General features: G+C 37.1%; 1 protein-coding gene across 1 annotated transcript; it reads right to left on the reverse strand.

Moving 5' to 3' along the window:
- Window positions 1-780: 780 nt before the first annotated feature.
- Window positions 781-21,832, reverse strand: PAQR3 (progestin and adipoQ receptor family member 3). Its single transcript, XM_017540043.2, has 6 exons — window positions 21,440-21,832; window positions 17,539-17,701; window positions 12,609-12,764; window positions 8,931-9,128; window positions 6,353-6,443; window positions 781-3,481 (listed from the first exon to the last, which is right to left on the reverse strand). Exons 1-6 carry the CDS (start codon window positions 21,622-21,624, stop codon window positions 3,339-3,341), a joined length of 936 nt encoding a protein of 311 aa, XP_017395532.1. The 5' UTR covers window positions 21,625-21,832; the 3' UTR covers window positions 781-3,338.
- Window positions 21,833-25,327: the final 3,495 nt, after the last annotated feature.

The raw sequence follows: 25,327 nt of genomic DNA on the forward strand, positions 1-25,327 counted from the left end.
GCCACCAAGCCCGGCCCAATTAATACCTTTTTAAGGAAGCCCAGCTTAAGCATCATATGTAACATGTAGTTAATATTCTCATTGAAAGTTTGAGCTTTTGTTGTCACATATTAAAAAAGATAGTTCAGATAGTTGCCACAACTGAGGTTACATGCATGTTAGGTAGTATTTTGATCTCAGATTTTACAGAGCAGTACTAGAACCTTGGCAGCTGTTCATTTCAGCTCTCTTAAAGGATGGAGATTCATTTTTCACAAGAAACTCCCTATTTCTATTTCCCTCTCCCTTCCAAAAATTTTTCCTTAAGGGTAGCTGGATCATTATCTCATTACTCGGGAATTCTGGTACAAAATTTCAGGGGACCGTATTCGCATCTCTTCAGTGTAAACACAGTTATTGTGATAATGTACATATAAGATATTTCTACCCCTTCTCTAATATTATGTAACTACTTTACATAGTTGGGCAGAGGTAGGATTCCCAGGAATGATGATGTGGAGTGGACAGGAACCTAATGTAGTTCAGCAACCAGCAGAAATTCAGAGGAACAGGCTTTGCCCCTTGACATTTAATATGGGGCAAAATATAATCTAGTAGGTACCTGGCAAATGGAGAGTTGTACAGTTTTATGCCAGTCAATCACAATCTTCAAATCGGATATTCTGTCCAGGTGGGATGCCAAAAGATGTGACAGACATTCCCTGAATCTTCATTCCTGATTCTAAAATACGATTTTAAAGCTGTTATGTATTACAAAGAATGACAAGCAGCACTTAAAAATATTTAGTAAACCCAGTTTATTTACATAATACATATTTTGTCATGCAGCTTACTGAATTGCAGTTAGTATAACAAAAAAAAGACAAGCACTGTCTTGCTATTTGAAAATGGCTTAATATAGAAAGATAATTGTTTCTTAAATGAGTTAACCACAACCATATAAATTGCTAGACAATTTAAAACAGCCATAGATAATTTTAAAATGTACTTGTAAAATCTGTAGGCAAAAAGCTTTTATAGTTCACACATTGGTAAAATTAAAACCAGTCTTTTTTAGTACTGTAACTAAGTATATTTTAATAAATCTATAAAAACAAAAATAACTTAAATATACATCATTACAAGGCTCAGATTTGTAGACAACTTTAAAACACTTTTTAATGTTAACAATGTCTTCAAAATTTTACCAGTAGTGCTGTGCACACAGTAGGTGGTCGTTAAATGCTGACTGACATACAGAAGTGTTTCTAGTTGACAGCAATCCACATTTATTCATTCCCTACTTTATAATAAATACATCATAGCAATAAAAAGTGAGAGGATAACTTTCTTAAAATAGTTAACATTTTCATAAGAAGTTGAAATGTTTACATGGAACAATTTTCACTACAGAAAGACTGTATACCTTTTAAATTTAAAGAAACAGTGATTTAAAAACAGAATGCTCTTTTTATGTATTAATTCAGATGACAAGCATTAATTCTTATAACAAACAGGGATTGGAAAAATTAAAATTGAAATAAGGTTCTATTTTATTTTGAGAAAATGCTATAATAAAAATGGCTCCATAACTAAAATAATGCCTTTCCCCTCGTTTTTAACTTAATTATAACTACTCAGTGTTTTTTGTTTGGCCAAAATGACAAAATACTTTTAAGGCAATAAAATCATGTAAACCAATAAGGGATGTTCTAGGGGAAATATATCCTATTACTGTTGCACCAAAAGCTTCTGTCATTTAGCATTTGGATCAAATTTTTAACCTTAGAAGGTAAATAGCCATTTTCAAAGCAGCATTCTATCATAATGATGGGTAAGACACAGTATTCATTACTGAGCCAGCTGGGGGGAAATTCTCTTTGCTGAGATATTAGCATGGGGAATTTATATTCCAAAAACACTACACTGGAAAAAACCCACAACATTTTACTGATGTATTAATTGAGGCACATTAAAGTAACTTTCCAAATACTCTATGTACAAAAGGCATTTTGGGAATAAGTTTCATTATCAATCAACATTTTTTTTCTGATATTCAGTAATTTTACTGTTCTGAAAATACACCAGTATTTAAAACAGCTCATGTCAACTCATTAAGAAACTCGGGTAATACTTTATATTCCAATAAACAATGTAAGTTTTTATGAACGTCTGCTTTAAGGTATTTAATGCATATGAAAGACTAAAGAACAAGAGGGCTACAGTGTATGGTAGGGCAATGAGATCAATTTTTTAAACATATACAATACAGAGAAAGTTTAAAGCTTCAGGTCCAAATATTAAGTGTTTATGAAGATTCTGAGTTATCAATGCAATGCTAACACATGCAGAAACTGAGGACTAGAGCACAGGTGAATAACCGTATTATCAAATGGGGCATCTGCATGACTTTGTCTAAGGCTTAAGGTTCATTTCAGGGTCAAGACAGGGCCATCTAGATTCTATGGCCTTGAAAGTAGCACCCATACAGCTGGGAACCCCCATCACTGGGATATTCACTACAAATTCAGAGAATTGAAAGCTCTCTGGAATTTTGTGATCAAAAACCTTCTGTAATCCACTCACAAGAATTCAGTTATATGGAATTAAATAATATCTGGAATTAAAATGTTTAGGTGGCTAATGACTATGTTATTTGACAATATAATTTGCTGTCTAATCCTGTATTTAGCTTCTAATATGAATCTTATCTGATAGGAAATGACAAATTCTTTTCCTCTTCTCAACCCTTCTCTCAACTTACAGGAGAAGTTTAAAGCTTTTGTTCTGGAAAGCTAAAATATCTAATGTTCTTAGGGAGAGGAGAACCTATAGCTAAAGGATATAATATCAGAAGTGCCAGTTTCTCACAAATCATGTACGTAAAGGCTAGTGATTATTTAAAATCACTATCCTAGCTTGTATTAAGCACAGGCTGAAATAACCCTTGCCTTGATTAGGCACTTAAACTTGATAATTTACTGAAAATAGTTAAGCACATAGGATGACTCCATTTTCTAATGGAGATGAGCCCTTCCTAAGAAAATTAAGCTGGTGCTAAATAAAATGAATCCTATTTCTACACTAGTTTCCCATTCATTGTTGTTATTCAGATGTTTCATATGATTGCCAACTAATTTTCACTTTCTGTACAAGCAGCAAATTAATAGTTTTAAGGGTCCTATAAAGCAGTTATTACTACAGATCCTCAAGTATGCTTTTTTCCCCATTTTTATAAAGCAATACTCATATTAAAGAGGAAAAAGGGAAAACTAATGGGAATCTTAGAAATAGTGGGGTATACAATTCCCCATTATATATTGCTTAACAACTGAATTCACCAGGTGGCCATACCTAATTCACAAATGTGAAACATAGTCAGGACAAGGTTTGCTATGTCTGTACTGCATGACATACACTGTTGACTGATGCCACCAATATAACATCACTACTGCAAGGATATGCCATATTTGGTGGCTTGATCCGAGGTAGTTTAGTTGTCCTGGAAAGAAGGTAGAAAGAAAATAATATTGATTTCAGTAAGTTGATATTAAAAGAAAAATATATTTCTTGGACGTATGGCTTAGCAGCAGAAAAATTTTGGTAGTCTCAGAGTGCTAACTGGAGATCCAAATGTTTTTAAAAATGGATCAATTTATCTATGGGTCAGTTTTAAGGTTTTATTAAGTACACAACATTAGAAACACTATTCCAAGTGTGTTTTCAAAACCTAACTTAATTTCAGGAATTTGACCTTAATGCCTCCCACATCTCAACTCATATTTGGCAGAATGAACAACAACAAAAAATTATTGAGAGAGGCAAAAGAAACTAGATGTTATAAATCATGGGGTAATTTAGGTGTAAATTTGTGAGAAGCAGATATACTGTTGTGTTTAGATATAAATCTACTAGAGGCACTTTTTATTTCATGCAGGTGTGCAAAGAAAAAGTGCTGACCTGACTCTTGAGCTCTCTAACTAATGGAATAATCTGCAGGATGTAATCAGTAATGGGTTAATTAACTAAGGTTGATCAGTTCATACACAACTTCAGAGAACCATTTAATCTCTTTGTGGTCAAATGTTAAATTCTAAGATTAACATATGGAAATCTTGAGCTCTCTCAGTGAATAACAAAATACAGATCTATAATAATTTCAATATAAATTACATACTCATGGTGGGTGCTTCTATGGTTGTATAATGTAAATATTCTTGAGCCTTTTTTTTTCTTACCAATCAGTACAGTACATAGATTTTAAAGTATATGTCAACAAGATTCTTAGCCTTTTTTGTACCATGGACTCCTTTGGCAAGCTAATGAAGCCTACAGACCTGTATTTTTTTAAAAAACAAAATATAGAGGATTACAACAAATATTGATTATCTAATACAACTATCAGAGATCCACTCAATTCTATCCATGGATACCTTAGGGATCCTGGGACCCACTGAATGCCATTGTATTGTGTATACATTTGTAAACATTCAACCTGAGGTGAGTGAAAGCTTTTAGGTTAAAATTTATTTTATTTCCCAGTAGCGAAGTCATACCTGAGGACTTGCCAGAGATAAGTTTCTAAGGTATTTATACATGAACATTTGAGACTATCACTTTTCACTGTAAAGACTTTTAAGTTTTTTAGTTTCCGTATCTCCATTGCTCTCATGTACCTGAACTCAGGATGTTCTGTGACATGGGGCACATTTTATGTCAAGTGTGTCTTGGGGAAGGTTAAGCTATGAAAAATTTGATTTTTTAGAGATGTCCTATATTAAACAATTGGTGACTCCTGATCTGTAAATTTTAAGGCCTAAAACCACTATGGTCATTATCACAGAGAATTTTCATGGTTTAGTGTTCTACTTGTCTATTATAAAGAAAAAACAGAATTTTAAAAAGAATTATTAATAAAGTGATGATACAAAAATTTATTGTACCAGAATTGTTTTCTAAGGGAAATTCTGGCCCTCCCTGGAAGATGGTTGGTCTTCAAATCAGCAGCATGTCCTAGATCTGTTCACAAATCCTCATGTTTACAACTCAGGTTTTCTCTTGTATTTCCATTCTTATTTAAAGCTCAGTGATGGAAAACCAAGTACACAGAGGAATGCCTGAGGATCTGTGGGATGCACCTAGGCCAGGGTGTCTCACCCTTTCTTCCTCCCCACCACACGTGATGAGTGGTACAATCCCTTCTCTGATTCACTGTGGAAGTGATTCTTAGCCCAGAAAGAAGAGGGGATAAATTTGCAGTTTAGATTTAAACTGCTCCCTGACTTCTAGCTCTCCAAACTGAAAAAAATCAGTTTATGACTCTAAATGTTACTTCTGACCTATGCCAAAACTTACCTAGGTTTGCATCACTCTGTCCCTTACTAAGCCACATATTTCACTTAAAAGACCAGGGCTGGGGGATATAGTAATAATTGCTATCATTTATTCAGTCCCTACTAATTGCTAGAAACTTTATTACATGTTATGTGCAGTTTCTCATCTAATCCTCACTCAACTGTGTTATATGCATTTTCTCATCTAATCCTTACTATAACCCTAGAAAAAATAAGTATTGCCATGTTTTAGATAGGAAACTGGAGTTAAGAGTGCTTAAGTAACTTACTTAGCTCACGTAACGGGACTTGAACGCAAGCAGTCTGACTCAAGAGCTAAAGTTCTAAAACAAACAAATAGGGTTTTGGAGAATGTTGTTCACTCCATCCAGTGTCCTCTTATTTTCCATCAGAAAATATTTTCTTTGGACTGAAGAACAAAAAAAGTCTATTGGCTTGTGTATATCTTGGAAACATAAAGACTCTTAACTTTCACTATATTCTTCCTAGTGCTGGGTGCCAGGAAGCCTAAAGCCAGGTTTGTCACCTTTATCTATTTTATAGACCTCTTTGATGTACATATTGTGAAGTGATCTTTTCACACCTGATTTCACTATTTTTTTTTTACTGTCCTTTGCTTTTCTTATTTCTTGCTTTATATATCTCTGCATATATAAATTACTTTTAAAGAACCAGTTGGCATATAAAGAAGTAAATTGTAGTTAATAGCGTTCCATTTTTTAAAAGAAATAGTGGTTGGGAATCAGAAGACTCAAAGTCTAATGTCAGCTTTGTCACTAGTTCATAACCGTAAAACAGTGACAACTCCACCTACTGGACTAAATTTACATGGTCAGGATGAAAGATGAAAAATTGTGAAAGCCCTTTGAAAGTTTTAGGTAACATTTGAGAAGAGAGGACCCATTTCCATAATCAATAACATTAAAAAAATGAAAATAAGTTTTGATGATCTGATGCATATACCTTGGGCATATATATTTAGAATAACAATACAAAACAGCTATAAAAGAGACACCTACCTGGAAAGTACCGCTCTGGGACTTTAGAAATGTAGAATAGGAAAGCAAGAAGAGCAATCATATACATCACAATTACACGGGGTGCAAAGTCCTGAAAAGCAAAACATGTTTTTTCACAGATCTTCCTACTGTTACTAAATTACAAATTTATTATGAATCTAATAGTGGAATTTAAGATTGTTAAATCTGAATTGTTTTGCAGATTGTCTCCAGTAATAGAAACCTTATTCTTATATGCTGGAAGCAATCTGCAAGAATGGAGTAAAGAGAATGCCCTAACGGTCAGGCTTCTAAAGGGGCTAGAGCTTTAATATGCTGAAGTTCCTAAGGGTACCCAGCTCCATCTACAATGTAGGTATATGGGTGGAATGCATTTGGGAATGGAGTTGCCAAGACACTGAAGACCAGGAACTTATGGCTGGAAAAGACCTAAGGAGTCTGCCCAAGACAGAAATCTGTTCCAATATCCCAGATAAATGGTCCTCTTGAATACTACTATATGAAGCACTTTGTCTCACTACTGACACAGAATTGAAAAGGCTTTCCTGGCCCTGAGGAAATCTAGCAAGCTATACTTACACATATTTTTCCTAATACTGGTTATAAACCTATTTACTAAGAACTCATTTAAGAAATAAGAACAGGCTGGGTGCATGGCTTATGCCTGTAATCTTACCACCTTGGGAGGCTTTGGCAGAAGCATCATTTGAGGACAGGAGTTCAACACTAGCCTGAGCAACATAGTAAGACTCCTATCTCTACAATTTTTTTTTTTAAACTAGCTGGGCATGGTGGTGCACACCTATAGTCCTAACTACTTGGGAGGATGAGGTGGGAGGACTGCTTGAGCTGAGGACTTTAAGGACAATAGAGAGAGAGAGGGAGAGAATGTTTCAAAGAAATAAAAAAATAAAAACAAATTTCTCCTTCCTCTTCAAATATGAGAATCATCATAGCCCTCCCTAACTCCTATATTTTTCAAATTAATCAATCTCAGATTTCTCAAACATTCTAGAACACAATTGATCCTGCCTCCCAAGGTTAACCCTTCCAGACCTTTTAATCTTTGGTTAAAGTGCCTGTCTTTCTATCTTTTTTAAATTAGAGCTTACAGAATTTCTCTGTAAGTTTCCCTTTGCTTTCTCACTGGAATGATTTGTGATCATATTAGGGTTCCATCTTTGAAAACTATTATCTAAGCTATCTTTCCATTTTATGATTTGTGAATACAAAACAAATTCCCATTTTTTTCTTAATTTCTCTAAAATTCACTTAGTGGGTCTTATTCTTTTTGTCATTATAAGCTCAAAAGAAATGTGTTTATCACATCCAAAAATTTTGGTCACTTCTATGTCAACAACTAATTATTCCAGTTGGAATTTATCTAGAGTGGCAGTTCCCCATTCCATTTGCTTATTTTCGGTGAATCAAAATTGTCAGAAAGATGTTTTCACAGATAGGAGGATTACTGATATCCCTCATCACTACTGTCTCACCTTTCTCCCAGTTTCCTAATTTATGAAGAAATCATCACCCTTGTCCTCAAATTGGACAAGTGGCCAGTTCCTATCGCTCAATTCACACTGTCACAGAACTTCCTTTCTTTTCAGCTGTATACCCAACTGTTTTTCACTATACTGATGCCAACTTCATGCAAATAAATGTAAGCCCACTAATGGTCCCTCCTCTTCTAGTAAAATCTGATTCTTTCGAATAAAATCCACCTTTAAAGTTACACATTCTAGACAAAGGTCCCATTGCAACAAGTATATGTGATTTCTGTCAGATTTTTTAGCTTATTTACTTATATTAAAAATTCTTGTTTACTCTCCAGTGTATACTGAGAGCATTTTTATAACGATCTCTAAGAATGTAAGTCTTATTTCTAATCCTTGATCTCAAGGATACTGACTTCTCACTGAGGCTCTTCCTAATGCACATCAAGTGTTCCCCCATAATACCTGATTCTAATAAATAGCTCTTCCTTTATTTCTCAACATATTTTCCTTGCTGGATTAAATATGCTTCCCTGGCTCCAGCTACCAACAGAATGATGATTTCTAAATCTTTATTTCCAGTCTCAAACTCTGGCTGAAATCCCAGATCCTATCTCTACCTTTACATCGAACGGGTACCCTAAACTCATCAGGTCCAACAAAAAAATCCTTCCCAACTTCCCTTCACCCCCTTTAAAAGATCACTTGCTCCTATTTCTATATTTGCATTATCATTGCCATTATCACTGATTCAGCAGACAAAGCTAGAAACTTTATAGTCTTCTTCCACAAAAAAGGACTTGGGTATTTATATATTAAGGATAACAAAATAAGAATGTATTATTTTACAGAAAGGCAACTCAGAGAAAAACATTATTTAGATTTTACCTCGACTCCTGCAAGGTATGCTTATTTACATGGCTGTGAAAATATGGCATCAATATGCAATTACAAATATGTTCTCAAATGACAAACATCCACCCACTTGGCCTGATTATACCACTTTACCCAAGAGGAATAAAATTGAAAGACAAAATAAGAAAAAAAAAAAGAGAGAAAAATATCAACTACACTCAACCTACCTGTACAATAGGAGCACCGATTCCTCCATTGAGCCAAACCCAGTGAAGAGTGGGAATCACTCCATATCCCGAAACAGAACAAAAGATGATAGAACGGAGCCTTTGCCATTGCTGTGTGAGGTAATTAGGATGAATCTGCGCAAAGAATACTGCCAGGATCATAGCAAGCACTGTGATCAAGTACACCTGACGCCAGTACTAAAATGAAAGAAAATCAAATTTTAATTACGTTATTAACATTAAGGGAACTGAAAATGTAATCTTGGTTTTTACATTACAAATTCCAAACTCTATTTACTTGGTATTTGCATTTCAAAACAGGATTCTCCCCCTTCCTTAAAAAATATGATCCATACAACATTTAGGTTTCTCAGGATGACAAATCAAGTTCCAAAGTGAGCTGGTAAAAGATCATGTTTATCCATACAAAATCATTTTCTGATTACCTATTATGTGCTAGGCACAGTTCAAGTCCTATAAAAGCAAAGATGACTATGACATGGACTCTCCCAGTGGTGAGCTCACAGACTATGGAAGGGGCAGACGTGTAAACAAATGATTATAATCTTATGGTAGATATTGTTAACTGCATTAGGAACACAACATTGTAGAACCATAGAACAGAGAACAGTTAACTTCACTTGGTAGCTAAAATATGCTTCATAGAGGAGATGACATCTAAGACTTTGTAGGAAGACAGAGCTCTCAGGAAAGAGAACAGCAAATGGAGCAGAAAGTTTTGAGAACAAAGGCTGAAAAGGCATACTGCTAGGCTAAATGTTTTGAGCTTTACTACATTGGCACTGGAGGAATAGCAGAATTCTTTTAGTATGACACGGCTGTTTTTCAAACTGACTTATTAGAAAGACAACTCTGACATCAGTGTAGAGAAGAGGTGACAGGAAACCAGCTAGAAAGATATTAGTTTATTCAAAGAGAGAATGGGGGCATGGACTCCTGTTGAATAAATTTGATGTGAGCACCAGATTTAGGAGGCGTTTTTGAAATAAGCTCAAGTCATAATGGCTGACTGGATATGTGAGAGGGCAGTAGAGGAAAGCTTGACTGTTTCTAGCCTGAAAGGCCACATAAATGGATTCTATTAATGAGGCAAATGAACAAACATCTTTGTTTGTTTGGTCCAGGTTTGGTGTGTGAGTGATGGGGGAAGAGAACAGGAGCATGAAAGAACACACACTTAGCTTAGGTTTGAAGGGCTTATGGGATATGTAGGTATTTAAATAAGCAGTTAGCTGGTCTTAAAGTCAAAAGTCACATAAGACAAGAATTCTTAATCTGGGCTCCAAGGACTTCTTTGGGGATATTAACTTCCTGAAATCAAATGTCAGATTGTTTGTTTAGGTGTGTGCCTAAAAGTACATTCTACTGGATCTAGGGTCCATAGTTTTCAATTTTATTCTGAAAGCAGCTGTGTTCCTTAAAAAGTAAAATGAGCCTTTTATAGGTCTACAGCAACTGAATATTTGAAAATGGTTAGAAACCAGAAGGAAGAAAGCAAATTTTCCTTTAAACAATTATGGACTGACTGTATCAACTACAGTAGTTCTTTTATCTTTCTAATCTATCTTGGACTTTTAGTTTTTCTTTTAAGAGATTTACAAAAAGTATCTCACTTTGATGTTTAGCAAGAGATAAATGAAAAACAGTTTCAGACAAATACAGAATAAGATAAGCAAAACAAAAAATTACAAGCACCTGGTTATCAGTATGTTCTAATTTTTTTAAAAGATGTAAACAGTTTCATGTGAAATGAATAAGTTATGAAAAGTGAGCAGAAATAAATAGTATACTACTAAAATCAAGTCAATTTACAACAAGGTTGCCTGCATATATATTTAATTATGTGCTTATGTTCCAAAGTGATTAGGCCTAAAAAGCAAAGAGTTCGCATTTAAGCAGCTACAATTAATAATGCTCTTACATATTCAAATCAAATTTGTGATTTTTCTCTTCGCTAATTTTCATACCAGATATGTTGACATTTTTCTCTGCTATTGTGTAGAGACAAAGGTCTACTGAAAAATCCCAAGGATTCTGAGGAGTCCCACATTGTGGTCAATCTTCCCAATAAATGAAGGCTGGGGACTGTGCCTTAGAGCAGCAGTCCCCAACCTTTCTGGCTCCAGGGACTGGTTTTGTGAAAGACAATTTTTCCATGAATCGTGCTGTGATGCAGGGGTGGGGCAGGCAGGGATGGTTTTGGGATAATTCAAGTACATTACATTTATAGTGCACTTTATTTCTATTATTATTACATTGTAATAATAATAATAATAATTATATAACTTACCATAATGTAGAATCAGGGGAGCCCTGGGCTTGTTTTCCTGCAACTAGACAGTCCTCATCTGGGGGTGATGGGAGACAGTGACAGATCATCAAGTATTAGATTCTCAAAAGGAATGCACAACCTAAATCCTTTGCATGTGCAGTTCACAATAGCGTTCGTGCTCCTGTGAGAATCTAATGTCGCTGATCTGACAGGAGCTGGAGCTCAGGTGGTAATTTGAGCAATGGGGAGTGACTGTAAATACTAAACTTTCCTTGTAAAGGGAAGCTTCCCTGTAAAGAGGAAACTTCCCTTGCCTGCTCACCTCCTGCTGTGTGGCCTGGTTCCTAACAGGCCACAGACAGGTTCTGGGGGTTGGTGACCCCTGCCTTACAGCACCTACTACATGGCGGGCCTTGGGCAGGACAGGTTCCATTCTTTGTGACTAGGACTAGAAATAAGTAGCAGGTATATTGCTCCTGAGGGAGAAGCTCAGTCTTGGTTCTGAAAGGGAGATAACTAAAAGGGCAAAAGAAAAAACAAAGATATGGTAGAAAAACAGGAGGAAAACAAAGTAGGGTCAAAGGGGACTTTCTGAAAGGGAGAATTTGAAATGTACTGAGCCCATGGGAACTTTCAATTTGTCTTCTTGGCTGGAACATGAGGTGATGAGTTAGGGGTTCTAATAAGGTTTGGCCAATATTTTTAGGTCAGGTGCTGTATTATCTGATTACAGTGTTGCAAATGCTGCTTTGCAAAAAGCAAAAATTGACTTTTGTATGAACTTATGGACAGAAAGCAGAGTTGATCCAGAACTCAGAAAAGACACACCTCGCATTTGTTAAAGACATTCACGTCTATCTGGTCTGTCTAACAGGCCTACCCCTAAATGTAAGACTGAGGACAGGAAAACATTTTTTACTGAAGAATATGGGCTAATAAATTCAGATATACTTTCATTTATTCTTTTTCACTGAGAGAGGAAAAAGGAATGGAGAGCAGTAACCAACTTCATAATTTTAACAAGTGTTATTTTTAACTTCAATTCTATAAACACACAAATAAAAGATATATAATGTGCATATCTGAGGAACCATGCAGCCATACAGATTTAGTGAAAACATTAATAATTTAATGTCTACAGTATGTTTCAGAAAATAACTGTATATATATTTTCCAATAGAAAATTAGTACAATAAAAATATAAAACTGATAAACAGATGTTAGAAATGACAGGGCCATTTTGAAAAATAAGTTTATGCTTATACAAGACTCTTCTATTTATTCTATAAGTTAATTATGTACTTATTCAGAATTCAAAAGAACCAAGGCAAGAAAACCCAAGACCTATATGAAAGGTAGAATGTAAACTGTCTTAATCTACTTACGTTATTACAATAAAATGCATAAAATACTCCTGAGACATAGCAGCCCAGTATGCCAATAGAAATTCCTGCATAATCTAATGCCATCCATCTTCGACATGTTTTTTCTGACCGGTGGCAGGAAAAAAGATGATAGCCCACAGAGCAAAGCATACAGACCTGTGGAAAATAAAAAAAAACCTTAACAAAGTGACTAAAGAAACTAAAGCAACTTACGCATGATGTTCAGGGAAGTAGTTAAGAGGCTAGGCTTTCAATTCAATTTCATGGGCTTGGATTCTAGCTCCGTGCCTTATAATACAGCAAGCCATGTCATTACTCTAATGCCTCAATTCCCTCATGGGTAAAATGGAGATAATAATAATGAAAGAGAAAATTTAAAATAACTATATTATAAAATGAAAATTATAAATAAATAGCACAGTAATGGGAAAGTTAAACAACAGAAACGTTTTAAAACTATCATCTGAGGCTTGTTTTGATCCATGAATTCAATTCTTTTTAAAGAATATTTATTATATTTCTAGACACAGGTCAAAAAAAGAAAAAAAGAAAAAAAAAAGAAGAGTATTTACTATAGAAGCAAAACATATCCTTAAAAAAAACCAAAGTACATAAATATAAGACGCTTTCACTCAATCTATTCCCCAGAAGTAGCCACTGTTAACATTTGTTGTGTCTTTCCAGATATTTTCAATGTATATGTCAAACACCTGTGATATATTAGGCTACACACATGCATACATGATAAATATATATACATACACATTTTAAAATTAAATGAAATCACACTATGTGTTCTGTTCCACAAATTTGCTTTTTTTCAGTTAAGAATTTTCATGTCTGTCTGAGCTTCATAGTACAGAATTTACTTTATAGTTCTAAGGTAAACACAGCTTTATTGCCTTCAAGAAAAAAACAGGCCAGTGTTGTAGTGGCTCATCCCTGTAACCCCAGCGCTTTGAAAGGCCATGGTGGGAGGATCACTTGAGCATAGGAGTTTGAGACCAGCCTGGGCAACATAGAGAGACCTCATTTCTACAAAAAATAAAAAATTAGCTGGGCATGGTGGCACACACCTGTGGTCCCAGCTACTTGGGAGGCTAAGGCAGGAGGATTACTTGAGCCTGGGAGATCAGGCTGCAGCAAGCCGTCACTGCACCACTATGCTCCAGCTTGAGTGACAGAGTGAGACCCTGTCTCAAAAAATATTAATAATAATTAAAACAACATCATGACTTGCTAACTTTATATGGTTGCCACACTGAGAGTAAAGCTAATCTGATTCAATCAGCTGCTCTGATAATTGATAAGGTTCTATGGCAGAATGCCTTTCAGCCGTTAAGTATCTGCTGTGTGTCATACATTGGATGGGATACAGAATCACTGAACAAACAGTACAGTAAGAAGTCCTACTGTACTTCAGTGCAGAGAATAATTGAAAAAGAAGGGAAAATATTGACTCTGGGAGTACATGTGCATTTGGAAGGTGGGACTGGTGGAAAGAAAAGAGTATCAGAGAAGGGCTGTTTACTGAGCTGGATTTTAAAAGCTGAGCTGGCATTCACCAAGGACATAAAAAAAAGCTGTGCACGTTTATGGTGGGGGGGGTGGGGATTAAGGAAAAGCATCATATTCTTTGATTATGACATGTCCTATACATTAATGGGTTTTAACTTCAATATTATGGGTAAGATATGATACTCCTGAAGATTTTAAGTGCCCCTTACAGAGCTGTGGACTAGAAGGCCTGAAACAGGAGGTTATAGGAATAGCCTTGGAGAGCACAAACTGAGACAATGACAGTGGGGGTGGAGATAATGAGACAAATATACAATATGAAGTAGGTACAATTGATAAACATTTTGTAAACAATTGCTAAGGCAGTAAAATGGTCAAATAGCTATTAATATTTTATATTCTGGTCATTAAACAAATCTAGTTACTATAGACTCAATTATCAATATTCAATAATAATGTACTTTGTCACAACTTCATTGCATCATCAATTGTCTAAAATCCTTAATAGTCTATAGCTTTTTGGTTACTAAGCAACCAATCAATAACTAACTCTAAGTTAGTTATTTAAACGTAACTCTAAGAAGCTTGGTTATTTGTTTTCTCAGATTATCCTTGATATTAAGCACCATAAATCAGGAGAACATGAAAGTGTATATTCTCATTGATGGGGAAAGATCCCATTGTCACAATGTTGAATGACACAAGAGCAGGTCACAAAATAGCAAGCAGGGATGACTGTAGCTTGGAAGTAGGTAGACAGGTAAATGAATGGGCAGGTAGGCATGTCAAGATAGCTATGCTTACACAAACATACACGTTTGGGTTAAACTCGTTTAATGCAAATGTCCAATGTGAATACCTCTGAAAAGTGGTATTTCAAGTGACTTTTTCTTCCATAAATTTGTTTGATTAAATTTCTACATGATTATATCTTGTAGTAGTAATTAGAAACAAAAATAAAGCTAATTTCATTATGAAAAAGAAAAAGAAGAAAAACTATGGTATCTAAGTAAAATAAAAAATAAATAGTGTTAACAGAAAACTCCAGGTTTTAAAAAGTTAACCCACACCTAGTATGCCCTGTTTAAGAAGGAATGTGTTATTTTTAGAGTTTCTTTAAAAATGGACTGAAAGACAATCTGGCAAATTGAGTATGTTTCAGTTAAAATGGAAAGTTCCCTTCTATGGAGACAAAGCAGACAGATAATTACAGTGTTACATCCCATATCTAAGCTCCTTGGCATGATAACAAAATATCTCATGGTTTGATCCCTGCCAATCACTCCAGCCTTATCTTTCTCATTCTCCTAGGTTTCAACCACAAAAGCTAGCACCTGCAAGTCCAAAAAATGCTAAGAAAGTGAGTCTTGCTTCTTTTTTCTGCTTAAATGCCCTGCCTCACTGTCTCTTTTGCTCTCCTACGAGTGGCTTGACCTTTATACCAAGTTGGTTCTGTTTAGCACTGTTTTACTGATGCCTAGCATAATGTCTGGATGTATACAGGACATATTCAACAAATATTTGTTCACTGAAAGTAAATGGATTAAATCTAGTGAAAGGCATTATTCTATTCTAATGTTCTTCTACAAAATACAAATGCCCCAGGAAGGTTCAAAGCCCCTGAATTACATTCTCTTGTTCAAGAATGTACTCTGTTAATCTGGTTCAGAGGAAAGCACTAAGGCACACAGAAGCATACGAGTTACAAAAATGTTATATCTTTTAATATTAAATGTAAATCAATGTTAATAAATGTATTTATGGTTTACTATACTGTCCACTGACCCTAAAAATCTGGAAAACTCAGGTGAACAAGTTATAATTTGATAAAAAGAAGTGGTCTTTTTCAAGTAGGGAAGATGTGCTCATTTGTCTTTGGTAAGTTGTATAGTATGTATGATAACAATGATCATTGCACTAGCAATGAGGAGAACAGGATCTTACTACCCTGCTAAATAATTCTGGGCAAGTCACTGTAATACTTTGGCTCTGTTTCTTTATTGGCTGTCATTATTTAATTGCTGTCATTTAATTGCTGTCATTATTTAATCCTTTTAGTTTTGCTATGTATTGTTTTGATAGGTCAATATTGAAATTAATATATTCTCTGAACTAACATCAGCTGTGGCAGGTGGTGAAAGAATAGGCCTAGCGGAAAAGAGCAGGGATTCTCACAGTAGATACTATGCATACAACTAACGAGAATATAAGCTAGTTTTTAACTTAATGATTATTAAGAGCATGTTAATCTATACTGAGATACACCTAAAAATTTAACTAAAAAGAAATTGCTTCATTTCCATTATAAAATTCGTTACGGATTGTAAGGGATATTTTAGCTATAATCAGGACAAAAATTAGACCTCAGAAAGTGTATTTTAAAAAAATATTTGAAGAAAAAATAATTTTTAATAGCAAAAATAGATTATGCTTTCCCTCAAAGAAAATTAAAATATTATTCTAAAAACTGAAATTAGAAAAGGGGAAGAGAGTTTTTGTTTTTTTTTTTCCGTGTTTCTTGGTATTTAGATCCAAAGTTTAAACTTGAGTAAAATGATGACACTCTGAAATAAAATGATATAAAATGAAAGCAACTTCTGTGCAGTCAAGTTACAAGGTTCTCCTCTCAAACTCAGCAGCAACAGGCTAACTACAGGGAATGCTAGCCTGTGTCTGTCATGAAAAAGGGGGATAATAAGTTTTTTTTCTTTTCATTTTGATGTTTCTCTATATTCTCTGCATTAAAAAAAGTTGTTTTAAATGTCAATAGGACTATGGCGCATATTTGTTTTCTTCTTGAAAATTATCTGTTTGAAATCTACTAAATGTAACTTTTAAAGACATTTTTACAGATTCTTAAAAAATGCCAGTGCTATGGAACTAACAAATACAAGAAGTAGAAAGGAAAAGAAAAGGAAAGTATTTGAAGCCAGGCAAATGGGTTCAAAGGAAATTAACATTAAAGCAACAGAACAAAAAATCAATACCAGCAAAACAGGACAGCAAAATACAGTATGGAAATAACAAAAAGAAAAATCACAGACACAAACAGGAAAGAGATGAAAAATCTTCCCAAACAAGATTTAAGTAGACGCTAGTGTTGTACTTAAGCCAGATAATAGAATGCAATCAATCAAAGATTCCAACTTTCTTTTATTAATCTCAAAGCAGAGGTGCCCAAAAAGAAGAGGAAAGAGACAAGTTTTTCTCAATCTTTGTAATTTAATGGATTTCAAACATACTCTCATAAGAACAGACCGTTTTGGTGTTTAGGTTATGAAAATGAATATGCTGACCTACATGCCATTCTGGGGCTCTTAAAGCAAGTGGTAGGTTTGAGGTAAGGTCACCTGACCAAGCCTGCCTGACGAAAGTTCTGTTTACCAATAGCAGTATTTGTGAAATGACTTACCTGGAAGCAGAAGAGACAAATAGAACAAATTACAAAATCTTCTCTAGATGCACTTGCTGAAGGTAACACAGATGTCATGTCATATATTCCCAGGGTGAAGAAGAGAAAGAAACCCAGCAGATGACTCCAAATGTTTACTGTCTCATTAGATAAAATAAACAAACTGGAAAATAAACAAACATGGAACTGAGATTCACATTGGCCAACTTACTGTCACATTCAAAGGTTAGGGACAATTTTGAGGAGTTACCTAATACTTGCTCCTTTAAGCTCTTACCCCACCTGTACCTTTCTGAATTTGATATATTATCTAATTAAATTATTCTAAGTTTTTCCACATCTCTACCAATCCCAGGACCACAGTTTTTTGGGTGTTCAATTCTATTATCATACTTACCATTTCCTTCTCTGTATTAATAGATTTACATACAAATTCCATCTCATCTTCCAGCCTATCAACTCCCCCTAATGGTCAGTACCATTCATCTTTATGACACCACTGTTCACAGTGCCTTGCTCAGCTTAGTCTATAGACTAAAAGTCTCCAGAAATGAATGTGTAGAGGAAATCTGGATGTTAGCTAGCATATTCTATCAATAATACGTATCTGAAAACCTGGTCAGTGCAAGGTTAGGCATGAACTTGAAATACTTTCTTAGAATTCATTAAATACAAATACAAAAGTAAACAGACTCAAGAGAAGCAAAATAAATATATATTGATCCATTGGAAAGGTTCCTTAAGATAAGCATGGTGGAACAACTTTGCTGTCTATGTTTTAAAACCAATCTAGTTTCTAGGTGGCATAAGTTTCTCCTTTTTAGAAACAACCGAACTTTACTTTTAATACGGGTACTATGTGCCCTCTTTCAAAATGCCCTGGCTACCTTGTCTTGGCAGCACAGGTTGTTGGACAGTGGACCCACCCCAGTCAAGAGGCTCACTGTCTCTACCACATGCAAGTCACTTAACCTTTCTGGGCTTCAGTTTCTTCATCTATAAAGTAGTGGAGCTACATTAGATGCTGCTGCAAGTTTCTTGCAGCTCCTTTCTTACTTTCATGAAACGGTTCTCCAGATGTGGCTAGGACTCATCTGATTATTTACTGAAAGGTGACATCATGACTAAAGATTAAAATACTCTTGCATTTGTCTGTAAAATGTAGTATTTTTGCCTAAATTTAGGATTTTTCCCTTCTCTGATTCAGAAATCCTTATTAGTAAGCACTGACATATAACTCTAAATTTGTAGCAGTCACTATGGTTCTCACTTTCTCATTTGTACAAAAAATGGAATTTCCTACTTATTTTGCTTCTCTGAAGTTCATTTCTTGTAAAAATGAAAGTGAGAACCATAGTGTCTGCTACAAATTTTGTTATATGTCAACACTTACTAGTAAGGATTTCCGAATCAGTGAAGGCCAAATACATGATGTACATAGCAAGGTGTCAAAGCTATCAAATGATCATCAAGAATAAAGTGAATCTTGGATCGTGAATTTCAGGCTTCATCATACACAAGCATCAAGTGTAAAGACAACTTATAAGTGGGGGAAGGGGTACACGAAGGTGCTTGAAACATCTAACTACAGGACTGTTTTGACAATCAATACTATGCTCTGCCTATTACCTCAGAACTTTTCATTTTTTGACATCCAGTATAACCTAACTGAACTGAGAAGCACAACCTTATTATGTTCCTTGCAGCTAACAGAGGATTGGCAAAACTGCTAGGACATACAAGACTTCCTCAGATTATATCCAAAATCTGTCCCGGTCACTCCTGAAAGCCAAAAGGAGAGAGGAGGGGAAAGGCTGAACTAGGAAAAGATAAAGCTGGTGGGAACGCAAGAACATCTCCAATAAAGAATCTACTCTTACTGGAAGAAAAGTTAGGTGCCTCACCTAACAGATGTAGCTTAAGCATACCCCGAGAATGACCTGATATGGAAAACACACTTGAATGTGTATTTACAGTTCCAACCATGGCCAACCCTTAGATCCATTCCTTATTTATGAAGAACATCTGAGCCCCTGTCCCATCTCGAAGGCTGACTGTACATGGGATGGAGGCCTTTTGTTTTGTAAATGAAGATTACCAGGTGCAGGTTGTTGGGGGAAAGGTGCTAAGTAAAAATGCCATATAAATTGCATGCTTTCTTCAGGTGGCAGAGGTTCTCCTGTCCAGCCCACTGTCACCGGACCTGTCTGCAAATCACCCTAGTAAAACCCTATGTCTTGTTTACTGGCTTTGGGTCTCTTCTTCCGTTTTTCAAACCTGGTGCTATCCCTACTGAAGTTAACAGGAATTAACAGCACCGTATTCTGTTCAGTTTTAAAATCAATAGTCATCTTCATTTTCATCATCTGTTCAGCTTCAAAATCATTGGTCATGACAACAATCACCATTTATTGAGGGCTTATTAGGTTCCAGGCCAAGTATAGCATTTTACATAAAGAATCTCATTAAATCCTTTTTACCTCTGGAAGCAGATACTGTGACTACCTTCATTTTTAAATGTGGGTATAATGAGGCTCAGCAAGGTTACATTTTGCTCCAGGTCCCAGAGCTGTTAAGTGGCAGATTTGGATGCTAAAGTCTTTGACTCAACAGCTCAAGATCTAATGCTCTATACTTCATTTTCCACTCTATAAGATTCGGACCCTAACATCAGAATGCAGAGGACCATTGCTAATGGGTAGAAAATATTTGAGGCAATTCACTGCTTGCCCTATTCTTGTGGAACCCCAGATCCACAGCAGAACCCAGCTGTATAATTACTCATGCACAGGGGGCATTGGGGAGGAAAAGGGTAATCACGCTTCAAGTTGTGAATCCTAAGGGCCATCCATTCAAGCCAAGTAGGGATGGGCAGTGATGTCACCTTGTGACCATGAGTCACAGAACACTTTCATGGCAGGACAAAAGGAAAGAAGGATAGGAAAAGACAATGCTGGAAAAGTCAAGAATGAGACATGTGGTTGCTGCTTAAGCAATGCAACAGCCCACATTCTGGCACTAGGGTTTGCCACTATAGTGACCTGGAGCTAACCAACATCTGTATCTTAATTCTCCTAAAGCAGAGGTCTTGTATTTTAGTACAGACAGTGAGTTTGGACCGAGTTACTCCAAGAACTAGAATAGTTATTTTTCAGTTTTGTTTTTTTAAACATAGGTTTTCAGGGGACTGTGGTTTTAAAGGTTGAGAATGATAAATACATTTCTTTCTTAGAGATGCTTCTGTGGTGCTCTAGTGGAGGCTGGGTGCCCGTTATGGGCTCTCTCTACCACAGTGGTTTTCTTACACAGCATTTTTTCCACAATGGTTATTATGTAATTCTTCAATTCTCTCTTTAATGTCTGTCACCCAGGCTACACCTTAGTAGCTTCATGAGAACAAGGGCCATGTCTGCTTTCTTTCCAGCATGGGTTCCGTAAGTATTTGCTAAATGAGTAAGTCTCGGGTGTATATGTTAACGTGTTTCCTATTAAACAGGCATTTATCTGGCCTAAAGCAACTGAATTCCCACAGTGCTGCTCTAAAAAGAAAGCAAAGCTTAGATATACACCGGGCAAATACGGCTCAACCTCATTCCAACATATATCTCAATGAGCCGAACAAACCGAATAAAGGATGTAAAAGCCCTCTGTAAACAACAAAGCGACATAGAAAAGTTATAATTATGATGACTGTTACCATCATGATTATTCCGTGGATCAAATACACCGGCTAGGTAAGGGGAGATAAAGGGGGAAAAGAGGCAGCAAAAAGGGATGAAAAGGATGGGGCGGCGGGGAAGTGATGGCTAAGTAGAAAGGCAGGGAAAGCGGCAGGGGGACCAGACAAAAAGGGTGTAGGTGAGAGAAGGGGGCACGCCAGGCGGAGGCGGCCAGACCGTACCTTTTGATACACAGCCTGGACGGCAGGTAGGCCCGGTAGCCGTCGGTGATGTACGGGTTGTCCTTGAGGGACACGGGGATCTGCTCGTAGGTGTACAGGCGGATACCACGGGGCACCAGGACCGGCCAGTACTGGTAGCTGCCCAGCTCGATGTAATGCGCGCTCTTCAGCAGCTTCTGATGCATCGTTCCCGGCTGCCGCCGCTCCCTGGCTCAGGAGCTCGCCCAGGCCCCGCCTCTCCGGGGAGGGGGCTTCGCCGCTCGAGCCCCCGCCCCGGAGCCCGCGGACGCTGCGCGATTCCTACCGCGCCGCCTCTGCCCAGGGCTCGGCTCCGCTCACACACCGGCCTCAGCCGTCAGCGCCGCGGCGGACCCGGCGGCGTCGCAGCCTCTTCTGACGTCAGCGCGCCGCGGAGGCCCTGCCCCTCAGCCCTCTTTGGGAAGGGAGAGGGCGTGCCGTCGTGGCTGCCGGGGCGCCAGCGCGTCTCTAGCGATGTGGTTTGGCGTCGCCTGGGGTCTTCGTTTGCTTGTGAGAGAAGCCGAAAGCACAGAGCTACAGGAGAATAAAAGTAGATTTTTTTTCTTTTTCTGTTTTTTATTAGAAGTAATAGTTGCTGCATTTTGAAAAATCAAGAGGAAAAGAGTTAACAGGAAGAAAAGTTCGAGGTAATAACCATTTAGTTTATACTTGTAATTACACCCACTTAGTGCCAGAAGGGACCTTTGAGGTTTTCAGAGCTGAAGACAGCACTTAGCAGGATAGTTGGAAAGAGAAAACCTTGATGCACGTGGAACATACACCAGCATTGCGCACACCCTGAGCCATCAGGAAAGCCCCCGCGCAGTCAAAACACAGACCCCATTCAGCGTGTGTTCTCTGACCACAGTAGAATTGAACTAGAGTGACAAGACAATTAAATATCTTCACGCCTGGAATCGTATCAATACCCCAAATATTTCAAGGGCTGATGAAGAAATCACAATAGAAATGAGAAAATCTACTTAACCGAATAATAAAGATAGAACATATTTTTAAAAATCCTGTGGAGTGCGGCTATAGTAGCGTTTAGAGGACATGTTATAGCTTTGTTTCTGGCTATGTATTTTGATGCATCTGTTTACTTATAATGACAACAGGGTAAAAACACCAGTTTGAGTACTGTATGTATAATAGAACCCTTAGTCCATAGTTTGGTATAGTAAAGGCAATAAAAATAATCTTGTCCTCACTCATCACAAGGTTCACAGCTGACATTCCTATGAAAAAGAGAGAAGCCGGGAGCAGGTGGCTCATGCCTGCAAACCCAACATTTTGGGAGGCCAAGGCAGGCGGATCACTTGCACCCAGGAGTTTGAGACCAGCCTGGGTAACATAGTGAGACCCTGTATCTACAAAAAAGTACGAAAATTAGTCGAGTGTGGTGATGAGCGCCTGTAGTCCCAGCTATTTTGGGATGAGGCGAGAAGATTGGTTGAGCCTGGGAGGTCGAGGCTGCAGTGAGCCATGTTTGTGCCACTGCACTCCAGTCTGGGTGACAAAGCGAGACCTTGTGTCAAAAATAAGTAATAAAAATTAACAAGAAAAGGCATAAAACACATTTATTTAATAAAGTTTTATGTCACAGAGGAGTCTTGAGAAATGAAGACACAAAGACCAAAGAGAAATGGTCTCTTTATGGTAAGTCTGATGAAAGGAGTAGATAGTTTTGGTGAAACATGATTGGACAAAAGGGGCATCATCTAATGATAATAAACTGAGGAGAGAGCCTAGCAAGGCCAGTTTATTCAAATTCTTGGCCTCCAAGTATAGGGCAGGAACTCTCTAGAATGAGGGTTTTATGACCTAGTTTCAAGTGAGGTCAGCCAGAGCATTTTTTTGTGACAACACTTCACACAGAAACTTAGGGAAGGTCAGAAAGTAACCTTACAAGATTTTATTTATTTATTTATTTATTTATTTATTTATTTATTTATTTATTGAGACAGCCTCTCTCTGACTTGCAGGCTGGAGTGCTGTGGTGCATCTTGGCTCACACAACCTCCACCTCCTGGGTAGAAGTGATTCTCCTGCCTTAGCCTCCGGAATAGCTGGGATTACAGGCGCCTACCACCAGGCCTGGCTGAGTTTTGTATTTTTAGTAGAGCTAGGGTTTCACCATGTCGAACAGGCTCTTCTTGAACTCCTGACCTCAAACAATCCACCCACCTCTGCCTCCCAAAGTGCTGGGATTACAGGTGTGAACCACTGCACCCGGCCCCTTACTAGGTTTTATGGCTTGCTGTGGGGTGGGGAATTCTAAGTTCTAAGACTCGTTCAGGGAGATCAGGGAAAGGAAGAGAGGAAGACAGAAATAAGTTCAGAGAGACCTTTGTTCTGAGACCTTCTCAGTCTCCTTCAGTTAAAAGTACTCAGCATGTCAAAGGACCAAACTTTGGGGTGTGGTGTTCTGAACCCTGACACCACACAATAATCACTCATAATACCTAGTATTATTATGCTAGTAATATTGGTTGATTTTTGAGAAGCAGTATGGCTTAGTGATTAAGATCTTGGACTTTGAAGCCATTTACCTAAGTTCGAATTTCTGTTCAATCATTTACTAACTATTAATACATGTCCTTGTGCAGGTAACCTCTCTGAGCCTCAGTTTTCTTGTTGGTAGAGTAAGACTAATAGTACTTTGTGTTGTTGAGGATTAAATGACTAAATCCATGTAACAATCTTAGAAAAGTACCAGACATATTGTTAGTACTTAACAAATGTGAGCTATATAGAGAAATCAAGAAAAAATAATAAAACTGGAAAGGTAAATTGAGGTTTATCCTAAATGGACTTAAATGTGATATGAAGGAAGTGAGACTTATTTTTTAAGTAATGGAGCTAAAAATTATGTTTGAGAATTTACGACGTGCTCAGTTCATTGTCTCTGCTAAAGGTTACTGGGTACAGAAATTCTTATTTCCTAGTGTGGGACAATCTTGCCTGAGAATGCCTGTCTGCCACTCCTACAGACCTCTTATAGCAGGTTTCTTCTGCATGTATTTCTTGCTGGTACCATATGATACTACCTTGAGGCTATTGCTGACCCAAAAGTAGATCAGTAGTCCATGACATGAGATGGCACAAATGTCGATTCAAGAACAATGGTAATTAGTTTGACCAATCAGTTACTTCCTTAGGAATTTGACCTGGAGATATGGGAAGAGAATTCTTAGCCTGATATTTGGAACACAGTAGAAAGATGCCTAGAGGTTATCAGTACAGTGAAAGTAGCTGAGTTACGGTAATGATGAGACAGTATAGTAAAAAACTGAAAATGGGAACTGCTTTGGTCTTCAGCAGTGTACCCATGAAACCTTTTGCAAAATGACTTCTGGATTGATTTCAACAATTTATGGCCGATTTCAGTTCTCCCTAGTCCATTTACATGATTTAACTTTTCAGTGAAGTACTCTTTAACACCAAGCACTAAACCACTTAAGAAATGCACCAACAAATATGACAAGGTAGATATAGCAACAATCTATGCCTGAGTCCTAGAGTGAGAAAGAGATCTATAAGTAGAAAAACCAAAATATTAGAAATGGAAAGAGCTCTTCCACTCAAGTCTGTAAGACAATGGAAGCAGGTGCAACACTGCTTTGGGACATCTCTAACAGAGGGTAATACAAGGATGAGAGGGCCCATTTCTCCACATATTACTATGGCATTGTGGCACTTTGAGGGATCTGGCTGTTTAGCCATGGTGCTTGGCAGAGATCTTCAGCAGCATGTCTGGTGGAAGAAAAAAACTTGTTGATGCACTTGGTGAGGAAACAGCACCTGTGACAGGTGGGGATTAACACCATTCAGAAGGAGATCTTGGTGCCTCTTGAAGTGGCAGAATGG

This window comes from Cebus imitator, unplaced genomic scaffold (genome assembly GCF_001604975.1).
Source record: "Cebus imitator isolate Cc_AM_T3 unplaced genomic scaffold, Cebus_imitator-1.0 Scaffold123, whole genome shotgun sequence".
In the NCBI taxonomy this organism is placed as follows: domain Eukaryota; kingdom Metazoa; phylum Chordata; class Mammalia; order Primates; family Cebidae; genus Cebus; species Cebus imitator.